Here is a 27,951-nt window from a genome sequence, read left to right as displayed (position 1 = left end):
TACATTTTTTTTTTTAGTGGAAAAATATTTTTCCTAATGTTTTTAGAAAGCTATTTCGTTATGGAAAAGTTCAAACATACACAAAAATAGCTAAGATAGTACCATGATTCCCCCATTTACCCATCATCCAGCTAGAGTAACCAGTGACTCATTTGTTTCATCTATATCTCCTCCAGCAGCAACCGCTGCTCCCCCCACACCTTTGCTGGATTTTTTTTTGAAGCAAATCCAAAACATATCATTTTGTCTATAAATATTTCAGTATGTGTCTTTAAAAGACAAAGTCTCTTTTTTAGTCAAGTGAACTCCATACCTATTATCACGCCTGATAAAATTTGACAAAAATTTCCTAAAAATCATCAAATATCCAGCCTGTCTGCCCCTGTCTCTCTCTTTCTGCACTTGATTTCTTAGAAGCAGGATCAAAGAAAGTCCAGACATTGTATTTTAATCTATCTCTTAATCTACATATTTCCCCCTCCTTTAAAAAAATGTTTTTCCTTTGATTTTTAAAAAATCATTGTATTTTGTTTTTGTTGAAAGTTTACACAGCCCTCCTTTTTTTATTTGTTGAAGAAACCAGGTTATTTGTCTGTCCTATAGAGTTTTCTAAATCTTGGATTTTGATAATTGCATTCTCATCGTGTCATTTCACATAGTCCTCTGTGCCTTGTTTTTCCTTTGAACTAGTAGTTAGGTCTAGAGGCGTGTTCAGATATTCAGGTTCAGCCTTTGTAAGGAATGATTCATAGGCAGCGTGATGTACTTCCATCGGGGCCGTCAACGTCTGCTTATCTCTTTTTTATTGTGTTAGTACCTTTTGATGATCATTATCCTGAGATCCATTATTTCTGCAAGGATTTGCATATTCTAATTCTGTCATTCCTTCTTTGTTTGTTAACTGGAATAGAGACAAAAATTTCCCCTGAAAGCCAGATTGAATGCTTGTTTCTTTCCCTTTGTTTTGCAGTTTTCAGAATAAGTCGATTCCCTAACATCCTTGAAAGGTGGCCAACTAGTTTTTTTTTAAAGTATCTGTATGAACTCATGGATTTTAACATATTTAATTAGTTTTAATCCATTGTAGTTATTAATGATGTTCAGTGTACCATCTTTGGCCATTTTACCTTACATGGTATAATCATATACCTTATATGCAACCAGCCCCCTATTGATGGACATTTGGGTGCTGCAATGAATTGACCTGTGCATATGTCTTTATATTTTGAAGCTATTACTTGTAACCACTTATGTTTTTTCTTCTCATGGTTACCTCAATGTATCTTAGTCATATACGTGTACCGCTAATGCTGGATTTATCAGCTTTATATATGATCTCTTTGTTTCCTGTGATGATAGATGAGGATTTCCCCCACTTATTCTACCTATCCCTGTAGCCCTTCCCAATTTTTGTTAGTAATGTTATGCATAATTTGTGCGATGTACCTTTTAAACTTTACATAATATATTTAAACTTTTATTTATTTTTCCATTAACTGTGGAGATTATATCCTTACTTTCCACTTTGTGAGGGTATTAGTACCATTCTCTCTACTTCTTCTCCCTTTTAGCCTTCCAGCTTCTGGCACCTCTAACATTTGCATTTTGGGCATTGTCGATTCCAAAAAATGAAAACTAAAAGAAGCATTTTCATGATTCTAACTATCATTTGACTCTGTGGATAATAATTTTATTTCTCTTCATGTTTCCATCTGTAAGCTCTCTTAATTATATTCCCTTGGATATTCTATTTGTTGAGTGTGATACCCTTTCATGCTATTTGTTTCCCTCAAAGGTTTGGTGGTTCTTGCTCGTATTTGATTTGAGATTCCTTGGTAGTCTTCTGTGAATGCTGTGTCACTATTTGCTATAGCCTGAATGCAGTCCCCGATGGAGAGAAAGCACAGGATGTTTTGCTTTTGACCTGTGTTGTCAGCCACCGGGAACTCTGCTAGTTCTCTCCAGCCCAAGTTATTGTACATGCTGCCCCCTTCTGGAGATGAGGCAGATACTTTTTGTGGGGAGGCTAACTGCCTGATGCTCCTATTGTTCACAGCCAAGGGTGTTTCTACATTTAGCATTATTGTGAATGTTGGGATGTCGATTTCTGCCTCATCCCATTTGCTGTTTGTTTTTCAGAGGTTCTTCATAATTTCAGGTTCACTGAAAATGGTCCTTATATTCCAGGACAGTTACTGAATAAGAACAATATGTATGTCTTTTCTTTCTAAGGAAGATGTATGTCTATATATCTCTATGTGTACCTATCAATATTTTTGTTATGTCATTTCTAGGGATTTATGGTAGGAGGAGTGGCTGTACCATGTGCTCAGTCCTCCCTCTTGATTTAATCCTTGTTTGTTTCCATAGCATTTGCACATATAAAATATCAATTATTTATTTAGGTGTTTATCACTTAAAATACTTGAGCTTCTTCAGGGTGCCTGGCATGTAAAGGAAACTTGATAAATGTTTGTTGAATTAATAAAAATTGTATTAGATATGGAATAAGATCTAGAACCCAAGTGTGTTGACTTATAGTCTAATGTTTATCATATAGTGATTTTCATCAAGTATGTGAAAGGCGAAGTTTTCAGAACTTTCTTTTCCTATCTAAATTATCCCAATGCTTTCTTTTAGTATTTCTTCAGAAGATGTGTTTTCAAGTCTATTAATTTTCTGTTGTTGTTGTTATTACTCTTCTTAACAAAACAACAAATCTATTGCCGTGGGGTCGATTCCGACTCATAGCAGCCCTGTAGCACAGAGTAGAACTGCCCCATAGGGTTTCCAAGGGGTGGCTGGTAGATTTGCACTGCTGACCTTTTGGTTAGCAGCCAAACTCTTAACCACTGCACCATCAGGGCTCCTCCTTAAGACCATTTCTCTTAAATTACGGAGTTCGAAACAAAACACATAGCGCTAATAAATGCTGACCGTTAACTTGTTGTTTCCTGTGGGTTACTTATTGTCTTCGTTATCTAGTGCTGCTATTGCAGAAATACCACAAGTGGATGACTTAACAAACACACACTTATTTTCTCATTGTTTAGGAGGCTAGAAGTCTGAATTCAGGGTGTCGGCTCTAGGCGAAGTCTTCCTCTCTCTGTTGGCGCTGGGGGAAGGTCCTTGTATCTTTTCAGCTTCTATTTCTTCATTCCTCGGAGATCCTCATGTGGCATGGCATCTATCTTCCCCCATCTCTGCTTTCTTGCTTGGTTGCTTGCTCAATCTGCTCTTCTATATCTCAAAAGAGATTGCCTTAAGACACACCCTACACTAATACTGCCTCGTTAACATAACAAAGAAACCCATTCCAAAATGAAATTATAACCACAGGTATAAAAAAAAAAAAAACAGGTATAGGGGTTAGGATTTTCAACACTTATTTTGGGGGGACACAGTTTAATCCATACAGTTATACTACTGAATACGAACAGAGGATACTTTCTCCAATATCTGCTTATATAATAAAGAATTAGTTTGGGGGAGGTGTGAATTTTAAATAATTATTTTCTAACTTCTCTCTTCTAGATGAATATGAAAACTGGAAAAGGGTGGGTGAATGTTGGAAATGCTGTGATGGCTGATGAATTTTTTTCAAGCTGCCGTGGCTGTAAGTTTTCTGACTTCTAGCTGTAGCAATTACTAGTAACATCTGTGGTTATTTTCATCATTATATTGTATTGTGGTTTTATTTTCCAGAGTCTGGAGAAATTATATGTCAAATTAATGCAGAGGAGCTCCACTGAGACCCACTTGACCATGCATAAGATTGCTGTGGAAAAGGACCTCTTCAAAGTGCTTTCATATCAGGCTGAATCAGTAGGTATTGTAGTCACCAGGCCCTTGCAGTGGACCATTTTGTATATGTAATGTACAAAAGTGATAAGATATAATATACCAGAAGAAAGTCAGGTTTCGTTGGCCTTATACCCATCCAGCCCCACTGTCGTTCATTCGATTCCGACTCATAGTTGACCCCATAGGGTTTCCAAGGCTGTGAATCTCTATGGAATCGGACTGCACATCTTTCTCCCATGGAGCCACTGATGGCTTCGAACTGCCTGCCTTTGGTTAGCAGTCGATCGCTTTAACCATCACACCACTGGGGCTCCTTCACTGGCCTTATAGGAAATTATATTTGAGCTTTTTATCTCTGTCTTACATCTTGGAGGTGATATTTCTAATGGTGATTGGTATCTGTGTGAGAGTGGGTGAGGTTGAAAGACTGAAACATAGCTAAACATCATTTTCAATCACTGCATGTAATGTCTGTCACTTTATTTATGGCAGCAGCCTGTACTTGAACGACCTGACTCTGTGTCTCTCTCTTACATTCACAGTCTGCTTAAAATATTTGCCTGAAAAGAACCTTCTCATTTGCAATTGTTCCGGGTTGTTTGCTGATTTTTCTAGAAATCTGCTGCTATCACACAGTGTACAGTTGTGCTTCACCTTTCATTGGCTTCTGGGTTTCCTCCTTTCTGTCACCATGCAGTTAAATGTGAATTTTCAGTTGATATCACGTAATCTGTGATGAGTTCGCTCTTTGTTATTAAATAATTCTAAAATGAAAGAGACCTTAGGTGTCATCTAGGGTAATCCTCCTATTTTTAATACAATTTTTTTTATTGTGGTAAAATGTATATAACAAAACATTTGTCATTTTAACCGCTTTTAAGTGAACAATGTTGTTCAACCATCACAACTATCAATTTGTAAAAATTTCTCATCACCCCAAAAAGAAACTTTGTACCCATTGAGCAACAACTCTCCATTCTCTCCCCACTCCAGACCCTGGTAACCTCTAATCTACTTTGTCTCTATCAATTTGTCTATTGTAGATATTTCGTGTAAGTGGAATCATACAGTATTTGTCCTTCTTTGTCTGACTTAATTTCGCTTAGCACAATGTTTTCAAGGTTAATCCATGTTGTAGCATGTATCAGAATTTCATTTCTCTTTATGGTTAATTAATGTCACATTGTATGTATTTTATCCATTCATCATTTGATGGACACTTAGATAGTTTTCATAATTTTGACTATTGTGAACAATGTATCAGTAAACATTGGCATACAAATATCTGTTTGAGCTCTTGGTTTTGATTGTTTTGGGTATATACCTTGGAGTAGAGGGTTTTTTAATGATAATTCTGTATTTAACTTTTTGAGAAACCACCAAACCGTTTTCCATAGTGGCTGCACCAGCAATGGACAAGGGTTCCAGTTTCTCCACATCCTCTTCACCACTTATTTTCTGGTTTTTAATTTTTTAATTTTTTTATAATAGCCATCCTCATAGACATGAAGTGGTATCTCATTGTGGTTGTTTTGTTTCTTTTTTAAAGTTTTTATTGTGCTTTAGTTGAAAGTTACAACTCAAATTAGTTTCTCATTCAAAAATTTATTCACAAATTGTTTTGTGACAGTGGTTGCCATCCCTGTATTGTATCAGCACTCTTCCCCTTTCCTTTTCCACTCTGGGTTCCCCATGTCCATTTGTCCAGTTTTACTGTCCCTTCTTGCCTTCTCATCTTTGCTGTGGGGCAGGTGTTGCCCATTTGGTCTCATATACCTGATTGAACTAAGAAGGACGTTCCTCTTGTGTGTTATTGTTTGTTTTGTAGGTCTGTCTAATCTTTGGCCAAAAGGTGGACTTTGGGAATGACTTCAGTTTTGAGTTCGCAGAGTGTCTGGAGGCATGTTGTTTCGGAGGTTCCTCCAGTCTCTGTCGACCAGAAAGTCTGGTCTTTTTTTTTTTTCTTTTTTGTGAATTTGAATTTTCTACATTTTTCTCCTGCTCTGTCTGGGACCCTCTATTGTGATCTCTGTCAGAGCGATTGGTGATGATAGCCAGGCACCATCTACTTCTTCTGGGCTCAGGTTGGTGGAGGCTGTGTTTTATGTGGTCCATTAGTCTTTTGGACTAATATTTTCCTTGAGTCTTTGGCTTACTTCATTCTCCTTTGTTCTGGAGGGACTGGAACCAATAGATGTATCTTAGATGACTGCTCGCAAGCTTTTAAGACCCCAGACACTACTCACCAAAGTAGGATGGTAGAACATTTTCTTTATGAACTGTGTTATGCCAGTTGACTTCGATGTCCCCTGAGACCATGGTCCCCAGCCCTCAGCCCCAGTAACTCAGTCCCTCAAGGTGTTTGGATGTGTCTATCCCATTGTGGTTTTGATTTGCGTTTCTTTTTAATGACTAATGATGTTGAGCATCTTTTCTTTTGCTTATTGGACATTTATATATCTTTTTTTGGAGAAATGTCTATTTAAGTCATTTGTCATTTTTAAAAACTGGGTTATTTGTCTTTTTGTTGTTGAGCTCTGTGAGTTTTTTTAAATATACATTCTGGATATTAAAACCTTATCAAACATGATTTACAAATATTTTCTCCCATTTTGTAGGTTGTCTTTTTACTTTCTTGATAATATCCTTTGATGCACAAATGTTTTTAACTTTGATAAAGTTCAATTTATCTATTTTTTTCTTTTCTTATGCAGTTTTGGTGTACTATCTAAGAACCTATTGCGCAATACAAAGTTCTGAAAATTTACCTGAATGTTTTCTTCTAAGAGGTTTATAGTTTTTGCTTTTACGTTTTGGTCATTGATCCATTTTGAGTTAATTTTTGTATATAGTGTGAAGTAGAGGCCCAATTTCATTCTTTTGCATGTGATTATTCAGTTGTCCCAGTACCATTTATTGAAAAGACTATTCTTTTCCCATTGAATTGTCTTAGCACCCTTGTCAAAAGTCAGTTTGCCACAAATGTAAGGATTTGTTTCTGGACTCTTAATTTAGTTCCATTGGTCTACATGTCTATCCATATGTTGGTACCACACTGTTTTGATTATTGTTGCTTTGCACTAAGTTTTGAAATTTAAGAAGTGAGCCCTTCAACTTTGTTCTTCTTTTTCAAGATTGTTTTAATTTTTCTGAGTCCCTTGAATTTCTATATGAATTTTAGGATTAGTATGTCAATTTCTGCAAAAAAATCCAACTGGACTTTTGATAGAGATTGCACTGAATCTGTAGCTTAATTTGGGGAGTATTGCCATCTTCACGATACTAACTATTCTAATGCATGAACATGGAATATCTTTCCATTTTTTTAGGTCTTCTTTAATTTATTTCAACAATGTTTTGTAGTTTTTCAGTGTAAATGTCTTGCACTTCTCTTGTTAAATTTATTCCTAATTTTATTTTTTAACGTTATTATAAATATAAACGATTTCTTCATTTTATTTTTGGTTTATTCATTGCTAGTGGATAGGAAGACAATTGATGTTTATATATTGATCTTCTACCCTGAAATCTGATAGAGCTTGTTCATTAGTTTTCATAGTTTTTTGGTGGATTCCTTAGGATTTTCTATATACAAGACCATGTCATTTGTAAATTGAAATAATTTTACTTATGAATTATACTTATAAAATAAATGTAAAAAGGAAGTGCAAGACTTGTATACTGAAAACTATAAAACATTGTTGAAAGAATTAAAGAAGATCTAAATGAATGGAAAGACTGCTTGTGTTCACATATCAGAAGACTTAATATTGTTAAATGACGGTATTCCCCAAACAGAGTTAAAGAGTCAATGTAATCCCTTTCAAAATTTCAACTGTCTTTTTTGGCAGAAATTAACAAGCTGATCCTAAAATTCATATGGAAATGCAAAGAATGCACAAAATACAAAACAATCTTTGAAAAGAAGAACAAAGTTGAAGAATTCACACTTCTTAATTTGAAAACTTACTACAAAGCAATAGTAATCAAGACAGTGTGGTGCTGGCATAAGCATAGACATACAGATCAATGGAATAGAACTGAGAGTCCAGAAATAGATCTTTGATTTTATGGTAAATTGATTTTTTACAAGGAAGACAACTCAGTGATGGAAAGAATAGTCTTTTCAACAAATAGTGGTGGGACAACTGGATATTCACATACAAAAGAATAAAGTTGGACCTCTACCTCACACTGTATGTAAAGATTAATTAAAAATGGATTAAAGACGGAAATGTAAGAGCTAAGAATATAAAATTCAGAAGAAAACAAAGGTGTAAATCTTCATGACTTGGGTTAGGCAATGATTTCTTTGATATGACACTTAAAGCACAAACACCCAAATTAAAAAAAGTTAAATTGGACTTCATCAAAATTAAAAAATTATGTGCATCAAAAAGTAATATGAAGAAAGTGAAAAGACAACCCGCAAAATGGAATACAATATTTGAAAATCATAAATCTGATAAGCATCTAACATCTAGAATATTTAAAGAACTCTTACTACTCAACAGTAAAAAGACCAATAACCCAATTGAAAAATGAGAAAAGACTTGAATAGACTTTTCTCTAAGGAAGATATACAAATGGCCAAAAAACACATGAAAAGATGCTCAACATCATTAGCCATCATGGAAATATAAATTAAACACCACAATGAGATACCTACAAGGATTTCTGTAATGTAATCACAAAAATGGAAAATAACAAGTGTTGGTGAGGATATGGAAAAATTGAAACCCTCACACACTGTTGGTGGGCATGTCAAATGGTATACTTTCTGTGGAAAGCAGGTTGACAATTCTTCAAAACAGTCACAAATTTTCATCAACTGATGAACGGATAAACAAAATGTGGCATACCCACACAATGAAATATTATTGCACCATAAAAGGAATGAAGTATTGATACGTGCTACAACGTGGAAGAACTTTGAAAACATACTAAGTGAAAGAAGCTAGACACAAAAGGCCACATATTGTATGATTCTGTTTATATGAAATATACAGAATAGGCAAATCCACAGTCAGAAAGTAGATTAATGGTTGCCAGAGTCTGTGAGGAGAGGGAATTGGGAATGGCTACTGCTAATGGGTGTAGGGTTTCTTTCCAGGGTGATGAAAATGTTCTGGAATTAGGTAGTGGTGATGACTGCATGACCTTTTGAATTCCTTAGGATTTTCTATACACAGTGGTGGATTTTATGAAATGTGAATTATATCTTAAAAAAACTGAAGTCCTGTGAATGGGGCTTTTCTGCAGAAGTGCTGGTCAGGCCAAATAAGGACAAGTCTTGGAGGATGGGGCTTTTTGGGGTGAGCCAGACTCATTCTGTCTCCTCCAGTGGCTCCTAGGCTGCTGTTTTCCCCAGCTAATGTGTTGCTGGGGAAAAGGGAAAAGAAATAGGCAAGTTAAATACCATAAAGTTTGCTATTCTTACCAACATTCTTTTATTCAGAAAAATCAGTCAATTTTCATGAATAAATGCTTTTAAGACGTGCAAGCTTTTGGTTAATTTCTGGAGTTCTGAAAAAGTTGATTTTGACCATTCTTGCCAATGTTCTCTTTTTTTCTTTTTTTTTTTTGAGGAGTGGACTTAATCACGAAGTGATTCTCCTGAAATTGATTTTTTTAATGTTGATCTTGTATCCTGCATCCTTGCTGAACTCACTTATTAGTTCTTGAGGGTTTTTTTTATGGATTCCTTGGGATTTTGTACACAGGCTATTATGTCATATGCAGATGGGGCAGCTTTATTTCTTCCTTTACAGTCTCTACGCCTTTTATTTCCTTTTCTTGCCTATTTCAATGACTGCACCCTCCATAAGTATGTTGAATAAGAGTGGTGAGCACAAATGTGATTCTTTTGATATATTATGATGAAATGTTTCAACATTTGATAGATATACATAACTCAGTAACATGTGTTTTCCATATTACTAATGCATGTTGTTATTAAATCATTGCATGGGTTAAAGGTCCATTCAAAGTTCAAGATAGACCAGTGAATTTTAATGTAAATAGGGTATGCAAAGTTCATTGTTATGGTTCCAAAATTCACAGTGCAAGTAACCTTTAGGAACCTACCATTTGCTGAGTTTTTTTAGTATCTTATCAGAGAAGAATATCTGCAATTATCTTAAAAGGCTATTTTCCAACTACATTTGTGTATGAGGCTGGATTTTTGTCATATACTTCTACCAAAACAGCATCACAATAGCTATAATGCAGAAGCAGATATGAGAATCTAGCTGAGTTCTGTTAAGCCAGAATTAAGTAGATTTGCAAAAATGTAAAACAGTGTCATTCTTCTTACTAAATTTTTTTTTGGGAAATAAAGTTATTTTTCATAAAACATATGTTAACATGTAATGGGTTTATTATTTTTAAATGAATTAATAAATACATATTTGAGACTTTTCTACTTTTGAATTCTAATATGGTAAATATCAATAGGTATAACCTAGATAAGCTAAATCTTTTTGAGTCCTTAATAATTTTAAGAGTTACAGGGCTCCTAAGACTACAAAGTTTCAGAACCACTGATATAGGATTGTTCTACAGCTGTGATTATCACAGTGTAGTCCCTAGACCAACAGCACCAACATCATCTGGGAACTTATTAGAGATGCAAATTCTTGGGTGCCACCCCAGACCCTATGAATTCTGAGTGTAGGGCCCAGCAATCTGTGTTTTAACAAGACTTCCAGATGATTCTGTTGCATATTAAAGCTTGAGAACCACTGGCACAGTAATTGTCAAGGTGTTTGACAATGAAAAGGAAAAAAATTGGATTGTAGCCCCTGAGAGTAGCATGGTCAAAGGAAGAGTATAAAACAGAGTATATATGAAGATACTGTAGGTAGAATATGAAACCAAAACCAAAAAACCCACTGCTGTTGAGTTGGTTCTGATTCATAGCGACCCTATAGGGCAGAGTAGAACTGCCCCATAGAGTTTCCAAGGAGCACCTGGCAGGTTCGACCTGCCGACCTCTTGGGTAGCAGCTGTAGTACTTCACCACTACGCCACCAGGGTTTCCAGAATATGAAAAGGCAGGAGAAAAGATCAGAGGAGTTGGATAAAGAAGAGGTGGGGGGTAGTTGATGGGGCATAGACTAGAAGGAGATGGAAATGAATCTGATCAAGTGCATAGTAGAGGGATAAACATTTATTTAGGGCTTCCTGTATGAGTTGATATTTTGTGCACTACAGATAAAAAAATGAATAACATTAGGATGTGGTACTTCTCTAATAGGAGCTTAAAGTAAATTTTATGGGAGATACAGGTGTGTAAACAGATACATTACAACAAGAGTAATCCCTTTAAAAGAAATATGAATGTAGTTCCACGGTAAAACAAAGGATGAGCAGCTAGCTATGCTGTGAAAATTAAGAACCTTGTGAAATATTTTGGGCAGGAAAGGGACATAAGATAAAGATAGACATTTTAAATTGTAGAGGACAATTAGATGTTGGATAAGGAAGCATATGAGTCTTTTTTATTAAGGTGGGAGGTAAAGTGATTTTGGGGTGAGGGTCAGTGAGGGGGTATGGCATTATATTGGCTTCCTAGGGCGAATGTGACAAAATACCACAAAGTGGGTGGCTTTAAACAACAGAAATTTATTGTCTCTTAGTTCTGGAGTCGGCCATGTTGATACCATCTGAGGCTTTGAAGGAGAATCTGTTCCATGCCTCTCTCCCAGCTTTTGGTAGCTCCAGGCATTCCTTGGCTTGCAGCTGTAGCCTCACATGGCCTTTTCCTTTGTCTCTCTGTGTCTGTTCTCCTCTTTTATAAGAACAGCACTCAGATGGGATTAGGACCCACTCTATTCTGGTATGACCTCATATTAACTGATAACACCATCAAAGACCCTATTTCCAAACAATGTCACTTTCACAGATACCAGGGGTTAGGATGTCAACATATCTTTTTTGAGGGACACAATTCAATCCATAATAGCGTGTTATGGAGGACTTGAAGAATATCAAAAAGGGTTTGAATGTCTGTGTGGGAAATGTACTAAGGAAATCAACAAGAAACAAACTAATTTTTACTGAGCACTTACTATATGCTTGACATGGTCCTAGGAGCTGTAACATTCTTGATTGCTGATCTGCATGGGGGTCTAGTTGAAGCTAGCATAAATTTGTAGTGGCTGTATTCAGTGTGATTTACTGTTTTTGGATGGATTGTGTTGCCATTATCACTTAGCGTATTATATGATGGTCAGTCCAGCATTTAATTTTTTTGCATAATTCATTGCTGTTGAGCAGCAGTTCAGATCCAACCTTGGAGTTTTTCTTCTCTCTTATAAAGAAGGGGAAACCTAAGGTTTCTTAAACCATCAGTGTAAGTTATAATTATTTACAGGTCTGCTAGGATATCGTTTCAGAGAGGTTTCCTTCCTTCACCAGTAGTGAGTACCACATAAGAGCAAATGATCTCCTATATCATGATTCTTGACACTGATGGTAGTTTTAACTACCAAAAAATGTTCACACTTTTGTATACTGCCTTACAGTTTTTACCAAATGCTTTCACATCTGTGATCTCATTTGATCCTCATAAGATCAACCCTACAGGTAAACATTATTATCCCTATTTTACAGCTGAGGAAATTGAAGCTCAAAGAGTTTGTGATTTTCCTAAGTTTACTCAGCAAAGAAACGAGAAAGTTGGGGATCCAAAGCCCATATTCTTTTCACTACATCGGTTTAGGCAGGGCATTGTCCCAGACCTAAAAAATCAGAATTTCCAAGTAGTGGGACCTAGACATGTACATTTTCAAAAAACTTTACTGGTGAGTCTGATTTTCACCAAAGATTGCTACACCACTAGATCATGCTGCTTCTGTGAAACTTCTTTTACTTGAATTCTCTATCTTTTGGGTTTGAAATATTGATTTTTGGCCCCAAGAAGATGAATAAATTTTCAAAACTAGCTTGAATTATTAGAGCTTTGATTTCTCTGAGATAAAATGCAAATAGTGATAGACACTTTTGGTTGATTTGAACATTAGAGGCTGTTGTTTTATATGTTATAAGAACAGAAAGCATATCCTTCGATATGAGATTTGTCACTTGCTGTTTCTCCTTGAATAATGAATCAATCAGCAAGTATTCAGTGAGTACTTATTGTGTTGATGGGCATATTATTTTGTAATCTCTATAGCTGATTAGAATTTGGCTTGTTGAGGTTCTTCTGTTTGCGATTTGTTCACCCCCTTAACAAAATCTAGTCTTAAAGCCTTAAAAAAAAAAAGCCTTAGAGGAGGGTATTTCCTCAGCAAGATGTCAAGCTTAATATTCAGTGGGTAGATGGAAGAGCCCCCCATGTGTCTGCCAGTTTGTTGTACTGTGGGGGCTTGTGTGTTGCTGTGACGCTGGAAGCTATGCCACTGGTATTCAAATACAAGCAGGGTTACCCATGGTGGACAGGTTTCAGCTGAGCTTCCAGAATAAGACAGGCTAGGAAGAAGGACCTGGCGGTCTACCTCTCAAAAGAATTAGCCAGTAAAAACCTGATGAATAGCGGCAGAACATTCTCTGATATAGTGCCGGAAGATGAGCCCCTCAGGTTGAAAGGCACTCAAAATACAACTGGGGAAGAGCTGCATCCTCAAAGTAGAGCTGACCTTAATGACATGGACGGAGTCAAGCTTTTGGAAACTTCATTTGCTGATGTGGCATGACTCAAAATGAGAAGAAACAGCTGCAAACACCCATTAATAATCGGAAACTGGAATGTACGAAGTATGAATCTAGGAAAATTGGAAATCCTTAAAAATGAAATGGAACGAGTAAACATCGATATCCTAGGCATTAGTGAACTGAAATGGACTGGTATTGGTCATTTTGAATGGGACAATCATACGGTCTACTATGCCGGGAATGAAAACTTGAAGAGGAATGGTGTTGCATTCATCGTCAAAAAAAATTTCAAGATCTATCCTGAAGTACAATGCTGTCAGTGATAGGATAATATCCATATGCCTATAAGGAACACCAGTTAACATGACTATTATTCAAACTTACACACGAACCACTGAGGCCAAAGATGAAGAAACTGAAGATTTTTACCAGCTTCTGCAGTCTGAAATTGACTGAACATGCAATCAGGATGCATTGATAATTACTGGTGATTGGCATGCAAAAGTTGGAAACAAAGAAGAAGAATCGGTAGTTGAAAAATATGGCCTTGGTGATAGAAATGATGTGGGAAGTGGCATGATAGAATTTTGCAAGACCAATGACTTCTTCATTGCAAATACCTTCTTTCACCAACATAAACAGCGACTATACACATGGACCTCACCAGATGGAATACACAGGAATCAAGTAGACTACATCTATGGAAAGAGATGATGGAAAAGCTCAGTATCGTCAGTCGGAACAAGGCCAGGGGCCAACTGCAGATCAGACCGTCAATTACTCATATACAGGTTCAAGGTGAAACTGAAGAAAATTAGAACAAGTCCACTAGACCCAGAGTACGACCTTGAGTATACCTCAACTAAATTTAGAAACCATCTCAAGAATAGATTTGAAGCACTGAACACTAATGATTGAAGACCAGGTGAGTTGTGGAATGACATCAAGGGCATCATCCATGAAGAAAGCAAGAGGTCATTAAAAAGACAGGAGAGAAAGAACAGACTTAAATGGATGTCAGAAGAGACTTTGAAACTTGCTCTTGAAAGTAGAGTAGATAAAGGAAATGGAAGAAATGATCACGTAGAAGACCTGAGCAGAGGATTTCAAAGGGCAGCTCAAGAAGACAAAGTATTAGAGTGAAATGTGCGAAGACTTAGAGTTAGAAAACCAAAACGCAAGAACACGCTTGCTGTTTCTCAAGCTAAAAGAACTGAAGAAAAAATTCAAGCCTCGAGTTGAAATACTGAAGGATTCTAAGGGGAAAATATTAAACATCATGGGAAGCATCAAAAGAAGATGGAAGGAATACACAGCGTCACTGTACCAAAAAGAATTGGTCGATGTTCAGCCATTTCAGGAGGTAACATATGATCAGGAACCAATGGTACTGAAGGAAGAAGTCCAAGATGCACTGAAGTCCTTGGCAAAGCAAGGCTCCGGGAACTGACAGAATACCAACTGAGATGTTTGAACAAACAGATGTAGCACTGGAAGTGCTCACTCGTCTATGCCAAGAAATTTGGAAGACAGCTACCTGACCAACTGACTGGAAGATATCCATATTTATGCCTATTGCCAAGAAAGGTGACCCAACCAAATGAGGAAATTATTGAACAATACTATTAATATCACATGCAAGCAAAATTTTGCTGAAGATCATTCAAAAGTGGCTGCAGCAGTATATAGACAGGGAACTGCCAGAAATTCAAGCCAGATTTAGAAGAGGACATGGATCCAGGGATATCAATGCTGATGTCAGATGGATGCTGGTTGAAAGCAGAGAATACCAGAAAGATGTTTATCTGTGTTTTATTGACTATGCTAAGACATTCAACTGTGGATCATACTAAATTATGGATAGCATTGCGGAGAATGGGAATTCCGGAACACTTAATTGTGCTAGTGAAGAATCTGTACGTGCATCAAGAGGCAGTCGTTCGAACAGAACAAGGGGATACTGATTGGTTTAAAGTCAGGAAAGTTGTACATCAGGGTTGTATCCTTTCACCATCCTTATTCCATCTGTATGCTGAGAAAATGATCTGAGAAGCTAGACTGTTTGAAGAACAGGGCATCAGGATTGGAGGAAGACTCATTAACAACCTGCGTTATGCAGATGACACAACCTTGCTTGCTGAAAGTGAAGAGGACTTGAAGCACTTACTGAAGCTCAAAGACCACAGCCTTCAGTATGGATTGCACCTCAACATAAAGAAAACAAAAATCGTCACGAGTGGACCAACAAGCAACATCATGATAAATGGAGAAAAGATTGAGGTTATCAACAGTTTCATTTTACTTGGATTCAGAATCAACACCCATGGAAGCAGTACTCAAGAAATCAAAAGACGCATTGCATTGGACACATTGGCTCCAAGATAGCTCTTTAAAGTTTTAAAAAGCAAAGATATCACCCTGAGGACTAAGGTGCACCTGACACAAGGCAATGGTGTCTTCAATCACCTCATATGCATGTGAAAGCTGGACAATGAATAAGGAAGACTGAAGAAGAATTGACGCCTTTGAACTGTGGTGTTGGCAAAGAATATTGAATATGCCATGGACTGCCAAAAGAATGAAGGAACCTGTCTTGGAAGAAGTACAACCAGAACGTTCCTTGGAAGCAAGGATGGCGAGACTGCATCTCACATGCTTTGGATATGTTGCCAGGAGGCATCAGTCCCTGGAGAAGGACATCATGCTTGGTAAAGTAGAGGGTCAGTGGAAAAGGGGAAGACCCTCAATGAGGTAGATTGACACAGTGGCTGTAATAATGGGCTCAAGCATAGCCACAATTGTGAGGATGGCACAGGACCTGGCAGTGTTTCATTCTGTTGTGCATAGGGTTGCTATGAATTGAAACCGACTCGACAACACCTAACAACAGCAGATGGAACAGAAAACAAGAGAGAGGCTGGCTTCTTATAGTCTTCATCTTTTTTTTTTCTTTGCTCAATCGTTTTTTTATCCAACACACAAGAATATTTGACACCACACAAACAAAATAGCAAAAGTAGATAATTTTTTGCTGGAAAGTTCCTTCTTTTTTTGTACTATTCATTTTTCTCATTTACTTTTCTTTTTCCTTTTCTTTTCTTACCCATCTTTGCTCCTCTCTCCCTCTTTCCCTTACTTTGTTCCTTATTTTTTTTCTATTTTTGTTGTGTAAAAAAATATATATATATAACATAAATTTATCATTTTAATCATTTTTAATGTACAATCCAACAGCATTGATAACAACCATAATATTGTTCAATCATCACCACTGTCTATTTCCAAAAGTTTTTATCACCCCAAACAGAAAATCTATACTTATTTATTACAATTTTTATTGCACTTTAGATGAAGGTTTACAGAACAAACTAAATTCTCATCAAACTGTCAGTACATATATTGTTTTGTGACATTGGTTGCCAACACCACGACATGTCAACACTTCCCCCTTCTCGACCTTGGGTTCCCTATTACCAGCTTTCCTGTCCCCTCTTACCTTCTCGTCCGTGCCCCTGGGCTGATGTGCCTATTTAGTCTCGTTTTGTTTTATAGGTCTATCTAATCTTTGGCTGAATAGTGAACCTCAGGAGTGATGTCTGTACTGAGCTAAAAGGGTTTCTGGGGGCCATACGCTCAGGGTTTCTTCTGTCTCTGTCAGACCAATAAGTCTGTTTTTTCTCTTTTTTTGCGTGTGTGTGTGTGAGTTAGAATTTTCTTCTACATTTTTCTCTGGCTCTGTCAGGGACCCTCTATTGTGATCCCTGTCAGAGCAGTTGGTGGTGGTAGCCGGGCACCATGTAGCTCAGCTGGACTCAGTCTGGTGGAGGCTGTAGTACTTGTGGTCCATCAGTCATTTGGACTAATCTTTCCCTTGTGTCTTTGTTTTTCTTCATTCTCCCTTGCACCAGATGGAGTGAGACCAGTAGAATATCTCAGGTGGCCGCTCACAAGGTTTTAAGACCTCAGACGCTACTCACCAAAGTAGAACATAGAACATTTTCATTATAAAGTATGCTATGCCAATTGAGCTACATGTTCCCCGAGACCACAGTCCCCACAGACCTCAGCCAAGTGATTTGGTCCCTCAGAGAGTTTGGATGTGTCTATGGAGCTTCCATGACCCTGCCTTGTACAAGTTTTGCTGGCTTCCCCAGTATTGTGTACTGTCTTACCGTTCTCCAAAGTTACCACTTATCTGTTGTCTAGTAAGTGTTTTTCCATCCCTACCCCCCCTTAACCATCAAAGATTATTTACTTTTCTATGTAAACCTTCTCATGAGTTTTTTATAATAGTGATTTCATACAATATTTGTCCTTTTGTTATTTCACTCAGCATAACACCCTCTAGGTTCATCCATGTTTTTGTGAGATGCTTCTCAGATTCATCATTGCATAGTATTCCTCTGTGTGTATGCACCATAGTTTGTTTATTCATCTGTTGATGGGCATCTAGGTTGTTTCCATTTTTTTCTATTGTGAATAATGCTGTAATGAACATGGGTGTGCATATGTGTATTCCCCTGACGGCTTTTATTTCTTTCATATTCCTAGGAGTGGGAAATGTTGGATCATATGGTATTTCTATTTTGTGCTTTCTAAGGAAGCCCCTTATCATTTTCCAAAATTGTTGTACCATTTTGCATTCCCACCAGCACTCCATAAGAGTTCCAATCTCCCCATAGCATCTCCAACATTTGTTATTTTCTATTTTTTTGATTTGTGCCAGTAATGCTGGGATGAGATGGTATCTTATTGTGGTTTTGATTTGCATTTCTCTAATGGCTAGTGATTGTGTGCATTTCCACATGTGTCTGTTAGCCACCAGAATGTCTTCTTTGGTAAAGTGTCTGTTCATATCCTTTGTCCATCTTTTAAATTAATTATTTCCTATTGAACTTTAGATGAAGGTTTACAGAACAAACTAGTTTCTCATGAAACAGTTAATACACACATTGTTGTATGACATTGGTCAACAACCCCACAACATGTCAGCACTCTCCCTTCTCAACCCTGGGTTCCCAATTACCAGCTTTCCTGTTCCCTTCTACATTCTAGTTCCCACTCCAAGACTGGTACGCCCCTTTAGTCTTGTTTTGTTCCATGGGCCTGTTCAATCTCTGGCTGAAGAGTGAACTTCAGAAGTGGCTTCATTAGTGAGCTGAAAGGGTGCCGGGGGCCATACCCTCGGGATTTCTCCAGTCTCTGTCAGGCCAGCAAGTCTGGTCTTTTTGAGTTAGAATTTTGTTCTACATTTTTCTCCAGCTCCATCCAGGACTCTCTATTATGATCCCTGTTAGAGCAGTCAGTGGTGGTAGCTGGGCATCATCTCGTTGTACTGGACTCAGTCTGGTGGAGGCCTTGGTAGATATGGTCCATTAATCCTTTGGACTAATCTTTCCCTTGTGTCTTTAGTTTTCTTTATTCTTCCTTGCTCCTGAAGAGGTGAGACCAGCGGAGTGTCCTAGATGGCAGCTCACAGGCTTTTAAGACCCCAGACACTACTCACCAAAGTAGAATGTAGAACATTTTCTTTACAAACTCTGTTATATCAGTTCAGCTAGATATTCCCTGAGACCATGATCCCCACAGCTTTCAGCCCAGCAGTTTGTTCCCTCAGGGAGTTTGGGTGTGCCTATGGAGCGACCATGGCCCTGCCTTGTACAAGCTGTGCTGGCTTCCCCAGTATTGTGTACCGTCTTACCCTTCAACAAAGTTACTGCTTATCTAATTGTCTATTAAGTGTTTTTCCATTCCAACCCCTCCCCTCCCTCGTAACCATCAAAAATTATTTCTTTTTGTGTGTAAAACTTTTCATGAGTATTTACAGTAGTGACATCATACAATATTTGTCCTTTTATGATTGACTTATTTCACTCAGCATAATGCCCTCCAGATTCATCCATGTTATGAGGTGCTTCACAGATTCATCGTTGTTCTTTAGCCTTGTGTAATACTCCATTGTGTGTATGTACCACAGTTTGTTTATCCATTCATCTGTTGATGGGCATCTAGGTTGTTTCCATCTTTTTGCTATTGTGAGTAACGCTGAAATGAACATGGATGTGCATATGTCTATTCGTGTGATGACTCTTATTTCTCTAGGATAAATTCCTCAGAGTGGGATTGCTGGATCATGTGGTATTTCTATTTCTAGCTTTCTAAGGAAGTGCCATATCATTTTCCAAAATGGTTGTACCATTTTGCATTCCCACCAGCACTGCATAAGAATTCTGGTCTCCCTGCAGCCTCTCCAACATTTTTTATTTTCGATTTTATTGATTCGTGCCAGTAATGCCAGGGTGAGATGGTATCTTGTTGTGGTTTTGATTTGCATTTCTCTGATGGCTAGAGATTGTGAGCATTTCCTCATGTGAATGTCTTCTTCGGTGAAGTGTCTGTTCATATCCTTTGCTTATTTTTTAATTGGGTTTTTTGTCTTTTTGTTGTAGAGGTGTTGGCTTTTTTTTGCAGATTTTAGAGATTAGATCTTTATCTGATTTGTAATAACCAAAAAAATTTTCCCAGTCTGTAAGTTCTCTTTTACTGTTTTGGTGAAGTCTTTTGATGAGCGTAAGTGTTTAATTTTTAGAAGATCCCAGTTATCTAGCTTGTTCTCTGGAGCTTGTGTGTTGTTGCTTGTGATTTGTAACCTGTTAATGCTGTGTATTAGGGCCCTAGCATTGATCCTATTTTTTCTTCTATGAGCTTCATAGTGTTTGGCTTTATATTTAGGTCTTTGATCCATTTTGAGTTAGTTTTTGTGTATGGTGTGAGGTATGGGTCCTGTTTCATTATTTTGCAGCTGGACATCCAGTTTTACCAGCACCATTTTTTAAAAAGACTGTCTTTTCCCCATTTGATGGACTTTGGGCCCTTGTCGAAGATCAGGTGGATGAATTTACATCTGGGTTCTCAATTCTGTTCTGTTGGTCAATGTAGCTGTCACTGTACCAGTACCAGGCTGTTTTGACTACTGTTTTTTTTTTTTTTTTTTTAGCTGTATAGTAGGTTTTGAGGTCAGGTAGTTCGAGTCCTCCTACTTTATTCTTCTTCTTTAGTAGTGCTTTACTTATCCGGGGCCTCTTCCTTTTCCATTTAAAGTTAATGATAAGTTTTTCCATCTCTTTTAAGAATGTTGCTGATTTATTTGGATTGGGATTGCATTGTGTTTGTAAATTGCTTTGGGTAGAATTGCCATTTTCATAAGGTTGAATCTACCTATTCATGACCGTGGTATGTTTTTCCGTTTATGTAGATCTCTTTTGGTTTCTTGCAGTAGTGTTTTGTAATTTTCTTTGTATAGGTCTTCTACCTTCCTGGTTAGATTTATTCCCAAGTATTTTACTTTTTTAGGGGCTATTATAAGTGGAACTATGTTCCCGATTTCTTTTCATCATTCTCTTTATTGGTGTATAGGAATCCAACTGATTTGTGTATGTTTATCTTGTATCCTGCTGCTCTGCTGAATCTTTCTATTAGTTCCAGCAGTTTTCTGGCGGAGTCTTTTGGATTTTCGAAGCATACTATCATATTACCTGCAAATAAGGAGAGTTTAACTTCTTCATTTCCAATTTGGATGCCCTTTATTTCTGTTTTTTGCCTTATTGCTCTAGCTAAGACTTCCAACAGAATACTAAACAGGAGTGGTGATAATGGGCATCCTTGTCTTCTTCCTGTTCTCAAGGGGACTGTTTTCAGCCTTTCTTCATTGAGAATGATGTTGGCCATTGGTTTCACGTAGATGCCCTTTATTATGTTGAGAAATTTCCCTTCTGTACCTATTTTATTGAGAGTTTTCATCAGGAATGGGTGCTGGACTTTGTTAAATGACTTTTCTGCATCTATTGAGATGATCATGTGATTATTTTCTTTCCTTTTATTTATGTGGTGGATTATGTTGATTGATTTTCTAATGCTGAACCATCCTGGCATATCTGCTATGAATCCTACTTGGTCATGGTGTATTATTTTTTTGATATGATGCTGAATTCTATTGGCTAGAATTTTGTTGAGAATTTTTGCATCTATATTCATGAGCCCCCACGTGTCTCTCAGTTTGTCGTACTGTGGGGGCTTGCGTATTGCTGTGATGCTGGTAGCTATGCCACCGATATTCAGATACCAGCAGGGTCACCCATGGAGGACAGGTTTCAGCTGAGCTTCCAGACTAAGACAGACTAGGAAGAAGGACCCGGCAGTCTACTTCTGAAAAGCATCAGCCAGTGAAGACCTTATGAATAACAGCGGGCCATTGTCTGATATAGTGCTGGAAGATGAGCCCCCCAGATTGGAAGGCACTCAAAAGATGGCTGGGGAAGAGCTGCCTCCTCAAATAGAGTCGACCTTTATGACGTGGATGGGGTAAAGCTTTCGGGACCTTCATTGGCTGATGTGGCATGACTTGAAATGAGGAGAAACAGCTGCAAACATCCATTAATAATCGGAACCTGGAATGTACGAAGTATGAATCTAGGAAAATTGGAAATCATCAAAAATGAAATGGAATGCATAAACACTGATATCCTAGGCATTAGTGAGCTGAAATGGACTAGTATTGGCCATTATGAATCAGACAATCATATAGTCGACTATGCTCAGAATGAAAACTCGAAGGGAATGGTGTTGCATTCATCGTCAAAAAGAACGTTTCAAGATCTATCCTGAAGTACAACGCAGTCAGTGATAGGATAATATCCATACGGCTATATGGAAGACCAGTTAATACGACTATTATTCAAATTTCCCCACCAACCACTACGGCCAAAAGTGAAGAAGTAGAAGATTTTTATCAGCTGCTGCAGTCTGAAATTGAGCCCACATGCAATCAAGATGCATTGATAATTACTGGCGATTGGAATACGAAAGTTGGAAACAAAGAAGAAGGATCAGTAGTTGGAAAATATGGCCTTGGTGATAGAAACAATGCTGGAGATGGAATGATAGAATTTTGCAAGACCAACAACTTCTTCACTGCAAATACCTTCTTTCACCAGCATAAACGACGACTATACACATGGATCTCACCAGATGGAACACACAGAAATCAAATTGACTACATCTGTGGAACGAAATGATGGAAAAGCTCAATATCGTCAGTCAGAACAAGGCCAGGGGTTGACTGTGGAACACACCATCAGTTGCTCATATGCAAGTTCAAGCTGAAACTGAAGAAAATCAGAGCAAATCCGCAAGAGCCAAAATATGACCTTGGGTATATCACACCTGAATTTAGAGACCATCTGAAGAATAGATTTGACGCATTGAACACTAGTGGCCAAAGACCAGTCGAGTTGTGGAATGACATCAAAGACATCATCCATGAAGAAAGCAAGAGGTCACTGAAAAGTCAGGAAAGAAAGGAAGGACCAAGATGGATCTCAGAGGAGACTCTGAAACTTGCTGTTGAGCATCAAGCAGCTAAAGCAAAAGGAAGAATTGATGAAGTAAAAGAACCGAACAGAAGATTTCAAAGGGCCTCTCAAGAAGACAAAGTAAAGTATTATAATGACATGTGCAAAGAGCTGGAGATGGAAAACCAAAGGGCAGAACACGCTCGGCATTTCTCAAGCTGAAAGAACTGAAGAAAAAATTCAAGCCTCGAGTTCAATAGTGAAGGATTCCATGGGGAAAATATTAAACGATGCAGGAAGCATCAAAAGAAGATGGAAGGAATACACAGAGTCATTATACCAAAAAGAATTAGTCGATATTCAACCATTTCAAGAGGTGGCATATGATCAGGAACCGATGGTACTGAAGGAAGACTTCCAAGCTGCTCTGAAAGCATTGGTGAAAAACAAGGCTCCAGGAATTGATGGAATATCAATTGAGATGTTTCAACAAACAGATGCAGTGCTGGAGGTGCACACTCGTCTATGCCAAGAAATATGGAAGACAGCTTCCTGGCCAACTGACTGGAAGAGATCGATATTTATGCCTATTCCCAAGAAAGGTGACCCAACCGAATGTGGAAATTTTAGAACAATATCATTAATATCACATGCAAGCAAAATTCTGCTGAAGATCATTCAAAAACAGCTGCAGCAGTATATCGACAGAGAACTGCCAGAAACTCAGGCCAGTTTCAGCAGAGGACATGGAACCAAGGATATCATTGCTGATGTCAGATGGATCCTGGCTGAAAGCAGAGAATACCAGAAGGATGTTTACCTGTGTTTTATTTTCTGTGCAAAGGCGTTCGACTGTGTGGATCATAACGAACCGTGGTTAACATTGTGAAGAATGGGAATTCCAGAACACTTAATTGTGCTCATGAGGAACCTTTACATAGATCAAGAGGCAGTTGTTTGGACAGAACAAGAGGATACCGATTGGTTTAAAGTCAGGAAAGGTGTGTGTCAAGGTTGTATTCTTTCACCATACTTAATCAATCTGTATGCTGAGCAAATAATCCGAGAAGCTGGACTATATGAAGAAGAACGGGACATCAGGATTGGAGGAAGACTCAGTAACAACCTGCGTTATGCAGATGACGCAACCTTGCTTGCTGAAAGTGAAGAGGACGTGAAGCAGTTAGTAATGAAGATCAAAGACCACAGCCTTCAGTATGGACTGCACCTCAACATAAAGAAAACAAAAATCCTCACACCTGGACCAATGAGCAACATCATAATAAAGGGAGAAAAGATTGAAGTTGTCAAGGATTTCATTTTACTTGGATCCACAATCAACACCCACGGAAGCAGCAGTCAAGAAATCAAAAGACACATTGCATTGCGTAAATTTGCTGCAAAGGACCTCTTTAAAGTGTTGAAGAGCAAAGATGTCATCCTGAAGACTAAGGTGTGCCTGACCCAAGCCATGGTATTTTCAATCGCATCATATGCATGTGAAAGCTGGACAATGAATAAGGAAGACCGAAGAAGAGTTGACACCTTCGAATTGTGGTGTTGGCGAAGAATATTGACTATACCATGGACTGCCAAAAGAACGAACAAATCTGCCTTGAAAGAAATGTGGCCAGAATGCTCCTTAGAGGCAAGGATGGCGAGACTGCGTCTTACATACTTTGGACATGTTGTCAGGAGGGATCAGTCCTTAGAGAAGGACATCATGCTTGGCAGAGTACAGCGTCAGTGGAAAAGAGGAAGACCCTCAACGAGGTGGATTGACACAGTGGCTGCAACAATGAGCTCAAGCAGAACAAGGATTTTAAGGATGGCGCGGGACCAGGCAGTGTTTCGTTCTGTTGTGCATAGGGACGCTATGAGACAGAACCGACTTGATGGCACCTGAAAACAGCAACAACAATATTCATGAGAGATATTGGTCTGTAATTTTCTTTGTTTGTGGTGTCTTTTCTTGGTTTTGGTATCAGGGTCATGCTGGCTTCATCCAATGAATTTGGAAGTATCGCTTCCTTTTCTGTGTTCTGAAAGAATTTGAGTAGTACTGGTGTAAGCTTTTCTGTGAATTTTTGGTAGAATTCTCCATCGAAGCTGTCTGGGCCAGGGCTTTTATTGGTTGGGAGTTTTTTTTTTTTTAAATCTTTTCATTCTCTTCTCTTGTTATGGGTCTGTTCAGATTTTCAATGTCATTTTGTGTTAGTTTGGGTAGGTAGTGTGTCTCTAGAAATTTGTCCATTTCCACTAGGTTTTCAAATTTGTTGGAGTATAGTTTTTCAAAATACTCTGTTGTGATCCTTTTTACTTCAGTTGGGTCTGTTGTAATGTCCTGCATTTCATTTCTTATTTGGGTTATTTGCATTCTCTCCGGTTTTTCTTTTGTCACTTTGGCCAGTGGTTTGTCAATTTTGTTAATCCTTTCAAGGAACCAACTTCTGGTTTTGTTGATCCTTTCTATGGTTTTTCTACTCACTATTTTACTTATTTCTGCTCTGCTCTTTATTATTTCCTTTCTTCTGGTGGCTGTGGCCTTCTTTTGCTGTTCTCTTTCTGTTTGTTTAAGTTGTGTAGCTAATATTTTGATTTTGTCCCTTCTTTTTTTGATGTGTGCATCTAGTGGTATAAATTGACCTCTGAGGACTGCCTTTGCTTTGCCCCAAAGGTTTTGGTATGATGTGTTTTCATTCTTGTTTGATTCTAGGAACTTTTTGTTTCCATCTTTGATTTCTTCTATTACCCAGTGGTTTTTAAAGAGTGTGTTATTCAGTTTCGATGTAATTGATTTTTTTCCCCCTTGGTCTTCTTGTTAATTTCTACTTTGATGGTACTGTGGTCAGAGAGGATACTTTGTATTATCTCAGTGTTTTGGATGTTGTTGAGGGTTGCTCTGTGGCCTAATATATGGTCTATTTTGGAGAATATTCCATGTGCATTGGAAAAGAATGTGTACTTTGCAGCTGTTGGGTGGAGTGTTCTGTATATGTCTGTGAGGTCAAGTTAGCTGATTGTGCTCTTTAGCTCTTATGTATCTTTGTTGAGTTTCTTTGTAGATGTTCTGTCCTTTACTGATAGTGGTGTGTTGAAGTCTCCCACTATTATCGTGAAACTGTCAATTTCTGTTTTTAGTGTTTTTAGGGTGTATTTTATGCATTATGGAGCCCTGTTGTTGGGCGCGTAGGTGTTTATTATGGTGAAGTCTTTGTGATGGATGATCATCCCTTTCATCGTTATATAGTGCCCTTCTTTGTCTGTTATGGTTGATTTTGTTTTGAAGTCTATATTATTGGAGATTAGTATTGCTACTCTGGCTCATTTTTGGTAGTAGTTTGCTTGATATATTTTTTTCCATCCTTTGATTTTTAATAAATTTACGTCTTTGTTTCTAAGGTGTATCTTTTGTAGATAGCATATTGATGGATCCTTTTTAAATCCATTCTGTCACTCTGTGTCTTTATGAGTATATTTAGACCATTTACATTCAGTGTAATTATTGATAGGTGTGAGTTTATTGCTGTCATTTTGTAGTGCTTTTTTTGTGGTGCTAACATTTTCTTTTTTCCGTTTACTCTCCTGTGCTGAGTTAGTTTTGTTTGTGGATTTCTTTTTCATTTCTTTTGTTTTTGTAGATTTTGTTTATATTGAGACTCTATGTTTTTCTTTATTTTGATGAGTAGGTTTAATTTTCTTTGTGGTTACCTTGGAATTTACCCTTATCTTCCTAGGTTTGAACCAGTCTATTGTTACTTGGTATTGCCTTGCCATCCTCTCCATTAGAAAGTTCCATACCTATACAATTTATTCCCTCTTTTATTGCTCTGACGTTGTTGTCATTTACAGATTAACCTCTCTAGTTCCCTGTTGCAATTCTTTTGGTTTTGGAAAGTCCTTGAGAGTTCATTTTTATGTTGATATCTGGCTGGTATTGTCTTGCCTCCTAGATTCCGGCTGTGGTCTGATATTGTTTGTTTTCAGTAGGAGGATTCCCTTTAATAATTCTTGTAAATTTGGTTTGGTTTTTACATATTCCCTTCATTTCTGTTTATCTGGAAATGTCCTAATTTCACTATCATATTTGAATGAAAATTTTTTCAGGGTATATGATTCTTAGTTTGCAACTTTTTTTCTTTCAGGGTTTTATATATGTCATCCCACTGCCTTCTTGCCTGCATGGTTTCTGCTGAATAATCACAGCTTAGTCTTATTGTTTCTCCTCAGTATGTGACTCTTTGTTTTTCTTGAGCTGCTCACAGGATTTTTTGTCTTTGGTTTTAGTGAGTGTGATTATGATATGCCTTGGTGTTTTTCTTTTGGGGTGTATACTATATGTGGTTCGTTGAGCTTCTTGGATGGTCAGCTTTTCATCATTCATTATATTACTGAAGTTTTCTGTCAGCAATTCTTCAGTGATCTTCTCTGTGTTTTCCATTTTGTCTCCCCATTCTGGAGCTCCGATCACTTGCAAATTTTTGCTTTTGATTGTATCCCACATAATTCTCAGTGTTTCTTCATTTTTCTTTGTTCTTTTTTCTGATTTTACCTCAAACAGAGTTGAATCCAAGTGTTTGTCTTCAGTTTCACTGATTCTGTCTCCCATCATTTCACACCTGCTCCTCAGCCATTCTATAACATTGTTCATTTCTGAAATCTTGTTATCTTTTGGATTTCTAGTTGTTATTTTTGTATGATTTTTAATTGTGAGTTTATTTTGGCATTTTATTCCTGCGTTACTTTCCTGAATTGTTCTATTGTTTTGTATTTATTTTCCATGAATTTTGTCTGCCTTTTCCATAAATTTGCCTATTTTTTCCTCATTTTTGTCTGCTTTTTGCTTCAGCTCTTGGTTTGCTCTGAATACTAGATATTCGAATTCCCTGTCAGGTAGTTCTAGTGCCTTTTCTTCTACTGGGAAGTCATCTGATGTTTTATTTTGGATGCCTACTGTGGAACCATCCTGTCTGTTTTTTTTAATATGTTTTGATATTGTCTGCTGTCTTTGAGACATTGAGTGGTTATTTTCTTCATTTCTTGATTGTAGATTTGTTTGTTTTGTTCTGCTTTTTTGTTTTATTTGCTTATGTCTGAGCAGGCGGACTGTGCATTCTTTGTTGTTTGCTCATCTGTAGTC

At 37.6% G+C, this 27,951-nt stretch overlaps 1 protein-coding gene across 1 annotated transcript in view; it reads left to right on the top strand.

The window, feature by feature from the left end:
- Nucleotides 1-27,951, top strand: part of TEX11 (testis expressed 11) — a 472,254-nt gene that overhangs the window by 35,593 nt on the left and 408,710 nt on the right. Inside the window, 3 exon segments of the mRNA XM_064278445.1 lie at nucleotides 3,535-3,594; nucleotides 3,596-3,616; nucleotides 3,706-3,825. Coding sequence (XP_064134515.1) covers nucleotides 3,535-3,594; nucleotides 3,596-3,616; nucleotides 3,706-3,825 — 201 coding nt within the window.

This window comes from Loxodonta africana, chromosome X (assembly GCF_030014295.1).
Source record: "Loxodonta africana isolate mLoxAfr1 chromosome X, mLoxAfr1.hap2, whole genome shotgun sequence".
NCBI lineage: Eukaryota > Metazoa > Chordata > Mammalia > Proboscidea > Elephantidae > Loxodonta > Loxodonta africana.
The sequence above is the reverse complement of the archived record's forward strand: the minus strand, read 5'-3'. Positions and strand labels throughout refer to the sequence as shown.